General features: G+C 35.1%; 1 protein-coding gene across 4 annotated transcripts in view; it reads right to left on the bottom strand.

Annotated features, from left to right (window-relative positions):
- Window positions 1-16,778, bottom strand: part of LOC142349576 (uncharacterized) — a 72,313-nt gene extending 55,535 nt beyond the window's left edge. For all 4 annotated transcript variants that reach the window (XM_075401229.1, XM_075401228.1, XM_075401230.1 and 1 more), the window contains exons 1-3: window positions 16,668-16,778; window positions 12,096-12,225; window positions 7,565-7,710 (exon numbers count right to left, since the gene is read on the bottom strand). In XM_075401229.1, coding sequence (XP_075257344.1) covers window positions 7,565-7,710; window positions 12,096-12,225; window positions 16,668-16,734 — 343 coding nt within the window. In that variant the 5' untranslated portion in view covers window positions 16,735-16,778. The remainder of the gene's footprint in view (window positions 1-7,564; window positions 7,711-12,095; window positions 12,226-16,667) is intronic.
- Window positions 16,779-17,005: the final 227 nt, after the last annotated feature.

The raw sequence follows: 17,005 nt of genomic DNA, 5'->3' as shown, positions 1-17,005 counted from the left end.
AATGCTTATTCCACTGCGCCAACTGTCACTTACTTGTTTGTTAATTCTTGTGAATTTAAATCAGATTGAGTAAACTTTGGAAACCATATGCGGTGAATTTTTGTAAGAAATGCGGTGAAATGTGGTGAATTATTTTTTTTCACCGCATTCACCGCATTCACCGCATTTCTTACATTATTTTGCCATAATAGTCTATGCGGTGAATTTTTGTAAGAAATGCGGTGAATTTGGTGGTGAGTTTTTGTAAGAAATGCGGTGAAAAGCGGTGAATTATTTTTTTTCACCGCATTCACCGCAATCACCGCATTTCTTACGAAAATTCACCGCATTCACCGCATTTCTTACGAAAATTTACCCAAAAACCTCGACCCGGGATTACCTTACAACAAAACAACAAAATGCGAAATAGTTCAAACGAGATGTGATTAGTAGTTACGTTTGACGGTAAGGGCATATCAAAATTTTTAATCCTTATTTAAAATGAACCCCGACTTTGGTCGCAGTGAGTTTCATTACTGTACCATTGACTTTCAATTTTAACCAGTGCTGAACCAGGCAAATAGAAATATAAAACCTTTTGTCAGTCTGCCCAAACTACATTAAGAAACATCCCCCTCTGTCCCTCTTCTTCGCAGCCTCATTTACATTTTTGCGCAACACTGCACAGAATGTTTCACGTTTCTCTCATCATCAGACTGTGCATACAAAGAACTGACAGACTGCGCATAGCAAAATTTGAAAATTTCGAATAACTGATCTCATGCATAAAGTTTTTAAGATGACGATACTCGGAAGAGCCATTCCAGCTCTAACGAAACCATATATTGGTGCGTTCACATATAAACCATATATTGGCGCATCGGTGGAAGTCGGCGGAGGTCGATGGAGGTCGGTAGCGGAGGTCGGTGGAGGTCGGTAGCGGAGGTCGGAGGTCGGAGGCGGAGGTCGGTAGCGGAGGTCGGTAGCGGAGTTCGGTGGAGGTCGGTAGCGGAGGTCGTTGGAGGTCGGTAGCGGAGGTCGGCGGAGGTCGGTAGCGGAGGTCGGCGGAGGTCGGTACCGGAGGTCGGTGGAGGTCGGTAGCGGAGGTCGGTGGAGGTCGGTAGTGGAGGTCGGTGGAGGACGGTAGCGGAGGTCGGTAGCAAAGGTCGGAGGCGGAGGTCAGAGGCGGAGGTCGGAGGCGGAGGTCGGAGGTCGTTGTGCGAATCAGAATTAGTTGTGTAGTAGTAGAAGATAGAAGTAGTAGTGCAAGCTTCGGGCTTCGCCCGTGGGGTGTCAATCCCAGTGTTCATCAGTGTGTTTCCATTTGATGTTATAAATATGCTACATTTGATGTTATAAATGCTACATTTGATGTTATAAATTAATTAAATTATAAGCTTATTTCCAAATGCATGTACCATTGATTAATCGAAAGCGGAAAAATAATCTTCTGTTTATTCTTTACCGCATGTATTTTGCATTTATTTTGTTACAAAATAATTAATATAAGCAGACTCGTCTTTGGTTTGAGGTACTTGAGGTACTAAATCCCGCCATTAATTGTAACCGCTGTTTTCAGCCTACGCATACAACCTCTTTTGCAAGCTAGCCTGCATGTATGATTCATCCTTTGCATACAAATCTGCGTGTATAACTCATCCTTCGCATACAAACCTGCGTGTATAACTCATCCTTCGCATACAAACCTCCGTTTATAACTCATCCTGCGCATGCAAACCTCCGTTTATAACTTATCCTCCAAATGCAAACTCCAGTCAAATATCCACCCTACGCATAGAAATGGCAGATAAAGGCTATGAATTTTAATATGATATGTGTAAAATATGTCATGATCAGAACTCTCGTCATACAAAATTACATTATGGAGAGATGCTGATTCATTGCTGAAATGAACTGCAAGTAAACTCCGGGAAGCGAATTTGGACAGTTAAGGTAAGCCCAGTAAATTATTATTGGAAGCATTTTCCGCAAAGAGAGCGCGAAATATTATATTTCGTATTCTAGTACACATATATAATTACCAGTAATGTAAGCATTTTCCACTTCCTTTTTTGACGCTCTGTTTGTTTCCTCAACAGGCGGCAGATAAGACTAAGACACTTTTATCAACATTGATTACTAAAATGAGGGTTTGTACTGCAATTATTCTACCGCTCAATTCAATTTCTTTGTTTGTTCTCGTCTTTCATGTTCTGATGTTTTGTTGAATGTGCTCCACTTAGTATTCAAATATATTTTCTGCTACTTTCTGAAGCCTATAAATAATTTAGCCCATTCACATAAAAACGAATTCATCTCTTCTGAAATGTGAATTTTGCTTCACGTCCTAGATAACGCAACATGCGCTCTCAAATTAAATAAATCGAATTACGGCAATCCTGAGGACTCGGCTTCCACGACATTATTTGCGGTGGAAAGTAGATTCCACTTTTGAACTTTGAGTCTAAAAGTGAAAAATACCGACTGATATTTCCATTCAGAGCACTGCCTTTTCATCCTCAAATTTTGTAGGTACGTTTCACACGTACAAGGTATTTTGATAAGAAAAGTAAAAAATAGTTACAAAAGTGATGAGATTGACTCGCACTTTTTGTTACAGGTAGACGACCGGGAGCGTAGTAAAATGCAAAGAACTGGTGAATTCAATTGCAATGAATGGCTGCAGAATTTCAGGTTTTTAGCATTGAAAAATTTTAATGGTTGTAAGAATTGCTTTCTACCGCAGGGTGCTTTTTAGCAGTTGAAACAAAAACTTTAATCCTAAAAACTGCAGTTTGCACTAAAAATTGCCACTGTAGTTGCTAAACCTATATGCCTTAAATAGTTTTGTTATATTTGCGTTTATAAACTCATTTTAACCGCATTCTGTCACTACTGGTGAAAAAAGTTGCACCCCTTATACTGCAAATTCAACACATATGTTTCAACATTAAGTATAGGCAATGTGAATTAACCACAGAGCACGTATTAAAACAATAATGGACTCCTGGCGCATAACAAGAGGACATTGAGCAGTCGACTTTCTAAAACAATTTTTTTTATTGCATCCAAAAACCGATGATGGTAGCAATGAAACGACATTTTTAAAACACTTCACCGACTTCATATCTGTGCGTCCGTTTTTCAGTGAAGAATTATTTGCTTCCACTGCTATTCACAGCAATTCCTACCTGTTTTTTTGTTAAATGCGTGCAAATGATAAAATTTTGCTTTGGGTCTTATATTTATAAATATAATTAAAATGTCTATATTTAGTATGTGTATAATGTGTCTGATAATTTTTGTTATCTTATAATTTTTTGTTGCTATCCGAAATGGCCTTGCTTAAGAACTATGCTCGGGAACATATAGAGTCTCCTCTGAGAAAAACGAAAATTTCCTGAAAGTTCTTGTTATGTATTTGAAGTGCCGTTATTATTTTCGTCTCATGTTGCATAACCTAGGCTACGATCCACGATCTCAGGAGCTTCGGTATCTCGACTGCGATGTTGTCTTTGAGGATTAAATTTTTGGAGGAAACTCAGATAGAGAATGAGAACTTAAGCACACTAGTTTATAGTGGAATAAAGTAAACAAAAGGCAGAATGGAATTCGAGCATTATTTAAAGTATTAAAGAGCAAAAAGCAAAGAAAAATGCATTATTTGTAGTAAAGCAGATTTTGTTTTCGGGCGAATAGCTTATGAGAATAATTTCTGGCCATCAAACCGAAGAAAGATTGGCAATTTTTTTAATTCTTTCAAATGAAACAGTTTTTGCTTAAATCTTGAGACAAATTGCACCAGATTTTTAGTATGCAGAAATTTGACCCAGTTTATATTTTTCTATAAAATTTTGTCATATGAAAAAAATTGTCAAAACAATCCAGTTGAAAATCAGATCCTCATCTGAAGCAATTTTATCTAGTGTTGTTGATATACACAACCTCAGAATGACACACACACGCAAAATGCCGAATACGAAATCCAATAAACGGAAACATTTGAAAAATTTAACAAACAGTGTTTTAACTGCTGTTCAAAAAAGAGTGTGTTTTCCTCTTTTCAAGTTTTTTTTTTATTTCAAGATACAATTCAGACATTTCCTACATATTTGCGGCACAGAACAGGCGAAACATTCACAAAACTAAATAAATCATATGACATTTGAAGCCTTTGAAGTAAGTAATTTACGTCTGGACATCAAATCCCAGATAATGAGATATACTGGTGGAAGATACCTTTTGACTTAATACTAGATGTGATAGGAAAATTCTATTCACATATATATGACATTTTCAGACATTTCGTCTTGACTGAACTCAATTGATTGTCATTTCGCAATATCATTAAATTCAGAAAACATGAACGGGCTAGACATTTTTACCAGTGGGAAATTTTAATAGCAATATTGACTCTCAATAAGTGTGATCAAAATACAAGCAAAAAAGTTATGCGGAAATTCTCACGGATAGTTGCCTCAAAATTCTTATTTTATGTACAACGAAGTTTTATTAATTTCGAAAGGCTTGTTTAATTACAATTTCGCTTTGAATTTGAAAGAGACAGTTAAAAAAGTTTCTGCAGCTCTTTTTTCAGAGTTTAATAAAGACAACTGAGCGCACTCGTTGTTGAGAACAAAATCAAGGGCTGGGAAAGGTTTTTTGCTGACTCTGCTCATTGTTAGGATAATCTCGTAGATATAGAATTGAATGAGGTCATTCTGTGTGAAAAACGATATCAACTGCCAAATTTTTAAACAAAAAAGTCATTAACTAGGTTAAAGAGAGAAAAAGGAAGATTTCATAAAAAGAATGAAAAAACAAATAGACAGTGTGCCCGGCTAGAATTGAACCACTGCCCCCATCCAGTTGCAATGAGATGAGAAGATCACTACGTTACGCTTCGGCGCAATAATGACAAAATTGTGTAATTTTGTTTAAGAAGGCAAGAGGGATGATTTGATGAATGAATAAAGTGAAAAGATTTCAACCCTGTTTGGGATTGAACCCAGTTTGTCTAGATTAGGAGACCACTGCTCTGCAAGTTGATGTATAAATGTCCGGAAAGTGTAATTTTGTTTTTGAAGCAAGGAATTGGAACAGAAATTCTCGCGGATAGTTGAGTATTGAATTCAACTCTCGGACAAAATATTTCACTATCAAATGCAATCCGTAAAAAGTAACAGTAAAATTCAAGCTCTCAAGCTTGATTAGAATTTGAGCGAGTGATTTATTAAGCAATCAGAGACGACAAATAACTTTCTACATAAGCGCAAAATTTATGGAACTCAAAAAATTATGCTAATGCTATGACAATTAGCCTAACTAGCCTACAAAACTAAAGGAATTGTCAACTGGCGGAAATAACTGTCTCGCAATTTCCTGATTACATCCCACAGCGCAAGAAATGCATAGTTGTTCACAGTGGTCTGCAAATGTGCTTATATTGATATTCGGCTCTCTAAACTCAATGTCATGTAATATTGTGTAAGAGTAAAGCACAAAAGGGTGAAAGCTCTGCTAGCAATCAAAGGGGACCATTGAAAAAATCCAGAATTGTTCTAGTTACTTTATTTCGGTTACATGCAAAAGGGAAAATTTGCATTTTATTTCTCATTAGTTTATTGATTATGAAACTGCTAATCTATACGGCTCTTCCACTGCAATATCACATAACTTAGGAAAAGGCTTAATCGTCAAAATTGTCAATAAATTAAGCTCTTTTTTATTCTAATCATAATGGCTGCAATATATCATCCATTGAGAACCAGTTGATCAGTTTTTAATATTTCGGGATCAGAATTCGGATCACTTGATTGTATCTGTCATCCCACGTGTACTCCCGAACTCTCTCATCAACCAAATAACCATATAAACAACCGAACAAGCTAAAGTCACGCTAAATAGAAACACTAGAAACACTCTAAGTATTGCTAAAGTGTACTATAAAGTATTAATCAAGAAAAACTTGGGTGAATAAACTTAATTGAATGAACATCGGTCAACACCAGTGCGTCAAATCTACTCCTACTCATCATTACGAGCTTCTACCGGTACCAAAAAGTCTAATTCCAATGAAAATGACTGGCACTTTATACGGAGGCAGAAAAAATTTACCAATCGAAAACTTTAATGGCTTTATTGACTCTGATAAATTTGAGTACAATACAATCAAATCTTTTTCAGAAATTCTCAAGGATAGTTGCCCCAAAACTTTGAATAAATGTAAAATGAAGTTCAATGTTTTTTGGAAGTATTCTTGAACTACAATTTGGTTTTGAAACTGAAAATCAAAGATATGAAGTTTCTGTATTTGTTTCAGAGTTTAATAAAGACAACTGAGCTCTCTCGTTGGTGGAAACAAATTCAAGTGCCCGAATGTTTTTTGCTTACTCCACTTATTGTTATTTTACGTACTGTCCTAGGATAACCTCGTAGATATAGAATTGAATATTGTCATTCTGTTTGTAAAACGATATCAAATGCCAGAATTTGAACCAAAAAAGTCATAGTTAAGTTTAAAGGAAAATTGGAAGATTTAATTAAAAAAACTGAAAGAGCAATTATATATTGTTTTTGGCTAGAATTGAACCACTGCCCCCATTCAGTTGCAATCAGATGAAAAGATCACTACGCAATAATGAAAAAATTGTGTAATTTTGTATACGAAGGTAAGAGGGATGATTTGATGAACCGCATAAAGTAAAAAGGCTTCAACCTTGGTTGGGATTGAACCCGGTTTGTCCAGATTAGGAGACCACTGCGCTGCAAGATGATCTATTAAGGTCTGGAACGTGTAATTATGTTTTTGAAGGCAGTAATTGGAACAGAAGTTCTCACGGATATTTGAGTTTTGATCCCAACTCTCGGACAAAATAGTTCAATACCAAATGCATTCCAAGTAACAGTAATTTGCAAGTTCTCAAAAAAATTTGGATCTTATAGCCAGTATAGATTTTGTGCAAGCATCTTTTTATGCAATCAGAGACGACTAATTTTTCTACGTCAGCGCATGCTATATTTAACTGAAAAAATGTTACCATGCTATGACAATTAGTCGAATTGGACTACAAAACTGTCGACTGGCGGTTATAACTGACTCGCAATTTCTTGATTACACCCCTCAGCGCAAGAGATGCATAGCCGTGAACAGCGGACAATGATGCCTGCTAAATGAATGGTGCTTAAATTGATATTCGGCTATCTAAACTATATGCCAAGTAATATTGTGTTTGGGTAAAGCACAGAAGGGCGATGCTCTGCTAGCTATCAAAGGGGGATTGCTGAAAAGATCCAAAATTGGTTTTCGTTATTTTGTTTCGGTAACAGAAAAGAGTGAATATTTGCTTTTAAATGCTCATTAGTTTTTTGATTAAGAAACTGCTAATCTACACGGCTTTTCCATTGCAATATAACATAATTTCGAAAACGCTTCATCAAAATTGTCGATATATCGAGCTCTATTTTTGATACTTATCATAATGGCTGCAATATTTTCGAATGAGAATTGATCCTCATAATATCAAATTTGCCAAATGGAGTAATGTACGATAGTAATGTAGGATAGGTCTCCGAAAGAACCTACCCAGTTCGCTATCATCCATTGAGAACCAGTTGATCCGTTTATAATAATTCTGGATCAGAATCTGAAACACTTGATTGTATCTGTCATCCCACGTGTGCTCCCGAACTCTCTCATCCACCAAATAACCATATAGACAAGTGTACGAGCTAAAATCACGCTAAGTTGAAATACTAGAAACACTCTAAGTATTGCTAAAATGTACTAAAAATTTCTAATCGAAACAAACTTTGGTGAATAAGCTTAATTGAAACTATAATAAAACTCGGTCAACACGGGTGCGGCAAGTCAACTCCTACACATCACGAGCGTCAACCGGTAACGAAAAAAATTTGTTTCCAAAGAAAGCAGCTGGTTCTTTCAGGTGCCGACTTCCTTTAAATGCAGAAACCACTTATATTTTGTGAACGTGGTTTCCACAAAGCGATTAAGAGCCCTAAAATGAAAAATTGGAACATATAAAAGTGAAAAAAACTTACGTTCGCCTGTAAGAGCATTTCACAAAAATTTAATCCTTTTAATCATTTTGCCGCTCAATTTTACGATTTAATGTTTTAAGATTACTAAATTGAGGGATTACACGGCAATTAATCTGCCGCACAATTCTTTGCGGAACGCGCTTCCGTCAAACATACTTTGTGGTGGAAAGCAGTTTTTACTTATCAACTTCCAGCTTAAAAGTGAAAAACACTGACTGAAATTTCCATATGGGGCATTGCCTTTCTGTTCGTAATGCTTGTACGTATGTTTCACACGCACAATGTTCTAACATAGGAAAAGTGAAATCTTGTAACAAAAACGAGTAAATTTACTCTAAATTTTGGTTCCGGTAGCCACCTGTAATGATGACTATAAAAACTTACCGCTAAAATTGTTCAGATAATAAGTTGACTACAATGATGATTCATTGATTAACTACAGGTATTAAATAATATTAACTAGTACTAAATAGTACTAAATGGTATTGAAAAATGGTAGGTACGGTTCTGTTTGATCTGGAACCCATAGCTCGCAACCCAAAAAGGTCTTACAACAGCGACTTTAGGCTACCAATTTTAGCCTAGAAAAATATATTGTTAAACTTTTACCTTATTACCAGGCAGTGAAATAGGTTTCTCTTGAACAGATGGTGTAGAAAATTGTAAGGCGCCGATAATTGCAAGAGTTTTTATTCACATTGTGTGCTGTCGACATTTCGTATCCAAGTCCTTTCTAAGAAATGTTTTATGTAAAAGCGTCTTAGTTTATTCTTTTTTCACGCAATAAGTTCTTGGGCAAGAATTGCAAGCCTAGCTCGCGTTCCAGTCCAATTCAGGGGGAAAATTGAATTAAAATGCATACCCTTTACTTGAAAAATCTGAATCCAGTTTTAAGTCGAAAAACCGTTCTCTGAGGTCAAATATGTTAAGAAATTGAGGGTTAAAATCTCTAATGAGGCAGATATACAGAATCGCTAAAATCATACAGAATAACCATAATAAAATGTCTTAAAAAGCCATAGTGACAGGCATAACTTTAGAGTTCAGTGCAATACTGAGTAAAAAAGAACTTCTGTATGAACAGTTTTTCAAACACTCTTTATGCGTGCAACCTTATTCGGATAAATTGTGGCGAAATATCGTGCAGTGAGCGTAAGTTGCTTTGATCAGTTGCAAATTTAAGACGTTAGTATTGGTCATTCTTTTCCCAATATTTAGCCATTGTTTTGTGGTCAAAAATTAGCGGAGTAATTAGACACCTCTAGCAAGGAGGCTCAGTAATGTGCGTTTGCACATAAAATTGCAACCTCGCTCATCAAATTTTTGGCATAGTTGTCTATCAAATGAGGAACAGATAAAACAACCCAAAAAAACAAAAGCATTTTTCAAAAAAATTGGTGTACGGACAAGAAGATTCCCTCCAACGCAAAAAACACAGTGGAATAAAAAAAGCCGCATTAGATTGATTTGTTCTGCCATTATTAGGAAAGCAAGGCTAGACGAAATACAAAAAAAAAAACAACAAACATTAATAATATCCAAATCTATATGTCCATTAAAAAAATCTTAAAAACAAAGTCAAGATAGCGTCAGATAAAACGGAAACTATACTAATTAATTTGTATTTATTTGAAAAGATATGGGACCAGTCCATAGTAAGGCTTGGTAACAATTAGACAAAGAAACAAAATCATCAAATCTAAAAAAAATTCACTTATATTTCTTAAAAACAACTAACTTCAAAAGTTATGAAAACCATTAGATATCAAATGAAAATATCTAAATGATTTACAAAAACTTATGCCCCTATTGCCCTTACAGGATTGCATTAAGACCTGGCAATATTCAGTTTTTATGCTGTTTAAAAAGAACAGCAAATACAGACAACAAACAAAAACTCAATTAAAAATTGCGAGAAAAAGCTGTCAGAGCCTTAAGGCATACTTCGCCCCTTAAAAAATGTTTGATTGCGTCTTCTTGAATAAACCCAAAAATGTGGTATATGACCTCTCATTACTGAGAATAGGTGAAAAATTGACAAAAATTGACAAAAAATTAAGAAATACTTTTCCATTTTCGAAAAAAAAGTATTTTCGAGGTCATGAAGGCCATTAGCTACAAAATGAAAAAAAAAATAGTTAGGTACGTTCTTCCGTCCAAAGAAAGAGCTTGAGAACTTTGTTTTTCAGAATACGAATTACGTCTACGAAAAGAACGTCAAAAATAGACAAAAGTCAAAAATTTGTTTACTTTTTTATACGAAAGACCCTTGTCGAAGCGAGTAAATTCATAATGAATTCTTTAAAAACATTAGATTTTTTACACTTACACTTCAGTTGACACTTCAGTTGACAACAATATTGCCATATGTGACCTGTAATTAACAAGACTAGGCAACAAATAAACAAATAAACAAAAAAGTGAAAAAATGCGAAGATAAAGTGATTTTTTTTATTTTTGAAAAAAATTGTTTCACAACCACGAAAGTCATCAGCTATCTTTTCAAATGAGAACATATGCTCATTTATTCTTTCATAACAAACCATTGAGACCAGTCATTATCCACAAAAATTCATGCGACTGAAAAGACAAAGTGAAAACGATAGTTAAAGACAAAAACTCTTCGAGAAAAAGTGTCGAAGCCGTTTAAACATTAACCTATGCCCCTAAAAATTTTTATAGGTTCTAGTGTTCCTTATTTTGAACAGCATTATTGTAATATGTGAACTTTCATCAATGATATTTTGGGATGAAACGAGAAAAAAACATGAAGAATGGGCTAACGCCTAAGAATCAAATAAATTCTTGTGAAATCTAGTAGCCTTAAAGCCAGAAAACCATAAGTGAACGCATAAAACCGCAAAAAGATTAACGTGTAATATAGTAGAAGGAAGAGCAAGAAGAACTATTCTTTCTTTTGCTGACGCTAACAAGTTTTTGCTACAAGTTGACCAAATAAAAAAATATTGGCAAAGTTCAATAAGCCATTGTTTAATTAAAACTCAGAAACTTTGAAAGGGGAAAACGACCATAATTGTTCGGGTGAAGAAACTAGATATATTGCTTTGGATCTGAAGAAGCCATTTGGACTTGTCAACAGTGAGCTTTGATTTGAATTGTTCTGTTCTTTTATTAAAATAGAAAAGATAGAATTTTTTCATTAAAATAAAAAGATCGACTGACTACAATTCGATTTATTTTTAGATTATAACAGTGCAAGATTGTACAAAAACCAGCCTTTCTATTGTTCATCGTCCATTTGTTCAGCTTTTCATTACTCAATTGTTTCGAATGTTATAGATTTAGACAATTTGTTAGTTTGATAGATCTAGATAATTATTTAGTCTGTAAATTTAATCAAAGTGGACTAAAGTAGCGTATTTCGGGCAGTTTTTGTCTAAGATTAGAAGTATTTAGCCAAATTTTGGCCAAAAAATATAAACAAAATAGTCAACAATCCTTTTTTGTCTTTTAAACTAAAATCAACAGTACTATTGTTCACAATTTTTACATTTTTTAGCAAAATTGACGAAATTTTAGGCGAAATTTCTGGAAACTGTGAATAAAAATATCGCAAATTGGTCAAAATTTTAAACCAAGACAACTCGCTCTAGAAAACCAAATTCAAAAAAAACTTTTTAATTCCATATTCTTCACTGGACGGGCTTTTTAATGATACCACTCACAACTCTGTACGATGAATATATCGATCGGTCAAAATTGTCTGAACGAAAAACCCATTTGAGTTTTAGTTCCTCCCCCTCAAGAGGGTCGGAACAATTAGCAGAGGGCATAAGATACTTCTGTTTGACTCAACAGAGGTAGAAAAATTGACGTTCCCTAGTCCACAAATCGTCGTCTTTAAACGGTCCAACTAAGGGCCCAGTACTGAAAGACACTTGCATTTTGGTACAGGATGGGCTCGTGCTACATAACATTACATAAATTTCATTGGTGGATGAATAGATCTAGTTCCCAAATAAGCTTTGCAGCCATGAGGGGTTCTAACTTGATTTTGAATATGTTCAAATTGAGTTTAACTTAAGATGTCCAACCTGAATTGTGAACATTTGACATTGAGAGGGCCTCCTCTGTCGTCTGCAATCAAGAAGACCAAAGACTCCCAAACACAATTACAATCTCGTATGCAGCTTAGGAATATCACTAATACGGCAAAAATAACCGCTAAAACATAAGAAAAAACTTATTAACTCTGCACCAAGAATTTTTCGAAAATTTTAAGTTTGATTTTCTTAAAGACTGGAACACAATTTGGACTCTTTCATCCCTCCTCACGATAGATTTTGACGCCAGTTGAAGTTTTCGTCAACGATCAGACCTATTTAGACAGTAATCAGCCATGACAATGATCAGTCTTTCGCTGGTTTTTAAATTTTGCCACAGATGAAGGATATCCTAGTCTGCCTAAAATTTGATTATTAGGATTCATTGGATGATCATGGCCGAATTGCAACCCGAACCCAACTCCAATTCACTAGCAGTACTAGGCAAATCTAAAACCAAGTCTTATTTCGTTTCCCAGTACTGGGCAACCCAGGTTTAGACCTCGAGTTACGAAAGGACCATGCTCGACAGAAAAGTGGTATGAAAAGACCATGGTCGACTCAAACAGCCAATGATAAGATTTAGCTGGACGTAATCGTTCAACTATACTTTGGCTCGACAAAATTTTTTGTTGCTGGACTTCAGCTCGACCCAAATTTTTGTTTCTGGACTTTAGCTCGACCCAAATATGCTGCTCGACATTAGCTCGACCCAAGATGTTCTCGCTGGACCCAAAAAAATACATTGGCGCTGAAAATTGGCTAGTCCTTATAACGTAGTCAATGGGTTTGACCATTCAAATTTTCCACTGTTTCTCATATTTTATCAAAAAACAAACTGCGCGATTATAAATAAATTTTTAAAAAACGTTTTTTTTAGAACCGAATGAATTAAATTACAACACATTAAATTTGGACCCCCTGCTAGAATTATGAAGTCTTTTGATAAGTCGAGGTCTAAACCTGGGAAATCTAAATACAAGTCAAAAAAGTCTGGCAAGTCTTAGCCAAGACTTGGATAACGCTTGGAACTTGGTTTCCAAGTTGATTTCCAAGGCTTGGATAACGCTCTGCAAACACCCCCCCCCCCAAAAGCCATTCAACACTATCAAGTAGCACACCGGGGGGGGGGGGGGTCAGAGTAGGCTATATTAGTGGAGTTTCAGCCGATTCCCAACCGTTTTAAGACTTGGATTTAGACTGCTAGGTGTAAAAAGTGACATGATCTTGGTTCTGAATCAGTAATGAAATGGGACTCATAAATAGACTTGCCCAGTTCTGAAATTGAATTGGCGTTGGGTCCGAGAATTCTCATTCTCTTGCCATTCATGGGCTAATTTTTTCAATTCTTTTTTTTTCAAAAACCAAAAGATGAGTACAGCCAACACTATAACCCAAGTAAATAACCAGAAGTGCTTAATTCAATCCACTGTCAAAGAACGAAAAAAATTTCCTTGGCCCTAGTATGAGGGCCAGATAATCATTTGCTAAAGCATTTTAAAAACCTTTTATTAAAAAGACTTGAGTTTCGTATTAATGTTTCTGATAAAAAAATAACTGGTTGAAATGGTGTCAAAAATAAAAAACGGCGTTTGATTGTGTCTGACATGGTGCAGCTGGACTGGATTGATTTGACTTTAACTCAGATATTGATCTTGGACTGCAATGTCAGAACATTGCAGTCATACATCCTCAGTAGATGGAAATCTTGAACTCTGGACAGAAATCTAGTGTTTTTTTTTTTCATTTTTGACGCTTACTTAGGAGATATGAGAACAAGAGCTATAGCTTTTGCCTTTTGCTTTGAAAAAGTCCTGTCTCAACGAACCTTTCATAGCAAATTATAGCCCTTTGGGCGGGTACATAGAAGTACTGCTAGGGGAGGCTTGCGTTTTAGCATACTCTAGCCGTTATCATCCAATGAGGGAAAAATCAACTGTTCATTGATCATTTGGTGATGCTTTTTTTTCACTCGTCCCGTTGCAACCAGTTATTTTAATTAAGCATAGTACAGCTTAGATTTGTTTCTCATTTTTGGACAAAAATATGTTCGAATTTTTGAAGTTATCAGAAACTTCAAAAAATGCTTTTAACGGCAAACATTTTATAAATTAGTCAATGATGAATGCTGCTTCATTAATAATAAATGAATGCTGCTTCAAGCACAGAAATCTGAACAATGTTAAAACTAAACTTGATACTTCTTACCCTCAGGACTGCTCAGGCTGAGGTCCCAGGCTGAATCAAGTGTCTCCAGACATGAACACATAAAATCTGGCCATCAACGCAGGAAAGTCTGCTCATGAACCCATTAACTTATTAATTTCTCTCAGCCTTGTTAAAAAACTAATACCTATCAGATGAGCGATAGAAACATAATTCAGAGTGCCCAATCAAAAGTCAGCCTTCAATGCAGAAAGATGAAACTCACTTGAGTTTCAAATAAGAAGCAAAAACTCAAATGCGTATAGAATAGCATTGAATATATTGCATTGCATTTAGAAGTCTTGTATCTTTGGTTATAGAAAGTTGCTGAAGTTAAAAAAAATCAATCTCATGCCTCACAGTCCAGAGCATATCACATTTAGGCAAAGAAGTTTTTGCAGCACTTTTTTCAAAATTACGCATTTTTTTAATACTCAACCAATCAGTTTATAATTTTGAGAATGTCTACTTGAAATATATAAATTATGCTACTTTCAAGGATATAAATTATGCGTAGAGTCATTGCAGTATGCCTGGCTTGGAACGGATGGCAGTCTGAATAAGGGGTCTCCAAATTCTGAAAGTGAACGCATGAAATCTGGTGAACGCATGAAAAATTGAATGTGAACGCAGGAATGTCTAAACATGTACAGACAAATTCTAGTCGAAGCACTAAAATCTGGTGATCGCACGCAAGTGTCAACCTGCACGTACAAAAGTCGGGTGAAATTATGAAAGTCCGAACATTAATGTACGAAAGTCTGTAGATCGCACGAAATTCAGGAAATGCGTTCTTTCCGCGCGAGAGGATCTGGACACCGGAGCGATTTTCTTCTGGCAGCTCAACCTGGTGAACCAAGTTTCAAGACCATAAAATTATCTTTAAAAACATGATTGGAAAAATCTGATTTGTTTTCGATAAAGCTTCCACAACGGTCAGATCACATAAGCATCTTATATAATTCTCTAGAAATTATGCATGAATTAAACATGAACGAGATGTATATATGAACGAGAAAACCGCTTAATTGTAAATACAGAAATTGTATTCAATTCAGTTCATAAAGGATAAACAACGCAATGAATGTTTTGCCACAAAATATTTATTGAATGTTTTTGTAACCAAAAAAATTGTTCTCCTGTTGTGCGTCTCATTGAAATATTGGTTTCAAAAATAATCCAACAACGTTCTCATTTTAAATATACTTTCAGTCAATTTGTAGGGGTTCTTCTTAACTTTAGAAACTTTTGACACAGAGTAGCTTTAGAGTTTTGTTCATTATATAAATTGAAAAAAAATGCAATTTGCTCGTAAAATAACTGTGATCAGCTGATTTTAAGGATATCATGCAAAAATCATAAACTATTGTTTATGTTCCTTTATGAGCATACAGGAGAATAACTAGCTTTAGAGTTGTATGAAATAATTCAGCGTCCTTATGTAATTACTGAGGGTTTTCACCCCTGATAACTTTAATGGGATGTATTCTAACTGGTGAAACTTCTATTAGTGAACAACCTCACTAGAAATAAAACGAGGCGGCTATTAAAAACTTAGGATGCCGTTTTTTTTAAAAATCAGAAAATCAATGGTTGACAAATTATCATCCAACTTTCAGAACTTTCCAACAAATCTTTTTGGATCCGATTGTGTCCTAATGTCTAGTTTTTGCATAGAAGTACGCCATTGACATTGAAAACTTAAAGTTTGTTCACGGAGAACTTTGTCCAGGCACTGTAAAACACTTAGGATGAAATCTGTTATAATATTTTTCCCGCGTGTCAAACTCTTGTATAGTTCAAAGAATTAAAATGTATTTCGATAAACTATAACTACTAAAAATTAGCAAAAGAACATCATCTTTTTTTTCAAAACGCTCAAATTTTTTTTGCAAATTTGATTTCGAAAAACAGACAGTGTTATACAGGTTACATAATCGCCCGCCAAAAAATTTCTCCTCAAAGACGTAAATTGCCCCAAACGATTTATAGAAAGTTTTATGGCAAAATGTAGATTGAATTGCCCAAAAATGCTGGAATCTGTCCAAAGGATGTACAACAACTTTGTTCAAAAACACATGATCTTTAAATAATCAATTTGTAGTGAAGTTCTAGTATCAATAAGCTTTCAATTGGAGCAGCAAGACAAATGTGCTAGTCTGCCATGCCTCCAAAATTCGAAAAAAATCTGAACAGAAAATGTGGAGCTGGTATAGATTTCTCCCATTTTTCTTTTTGAAAAATTTGGGAACAATAACATTGAAGCGGTTCCATAAAGAAGAATGGTTTTGAAGCATTAATCCCTTAATTATCATAGATTCCCTAATAATATAAAGTTGAAAATTGTGCATTACTAACCTTTTGATGACAATACGTTGTTTGTCGGTGAACCAAAGCTAGACGAAGAGATATTATTGTTTTTCATAATTAACTCACAGAAAGATTGCTTCACATTTAGCCTTATACTATTCAACCAACAAGTAAACATTTGTTTTGAACTGTGTTCTCTAACTATATTCGAGTTGAATCGAATTCAAAGACAGCAATTGACATAACCTGTAACAATTAATAACGCATCGAAGGAAACAACAAAACATTTATACTTCCAAGTTTTTGTATTTTTGCCATCTGTTGAATTTTTTTATCCCTCACATAGATTACTCGCATATATCATTTCTGCCCAGTTAGTTGTAAAA

The sequence above is a fragment of the Convolutriloba macropyga genome, chromosome 11 (genome assembly GCF_964194025.1).
Source record: "Convolutriloba macropyga chromosome 11, txConMacr16.3, whole genome shotgun sequence".
NCBI lineage: Eukaryota > Metazoa > Xenacoelomorpha > Acoela > Convolutidae > Convolutriloba > Convolutriloba macropyga.
Note: the sequence above shows the minus strand (reverse complement) of the source record. Positions and strands in the feature narration are given on the sequence as shown.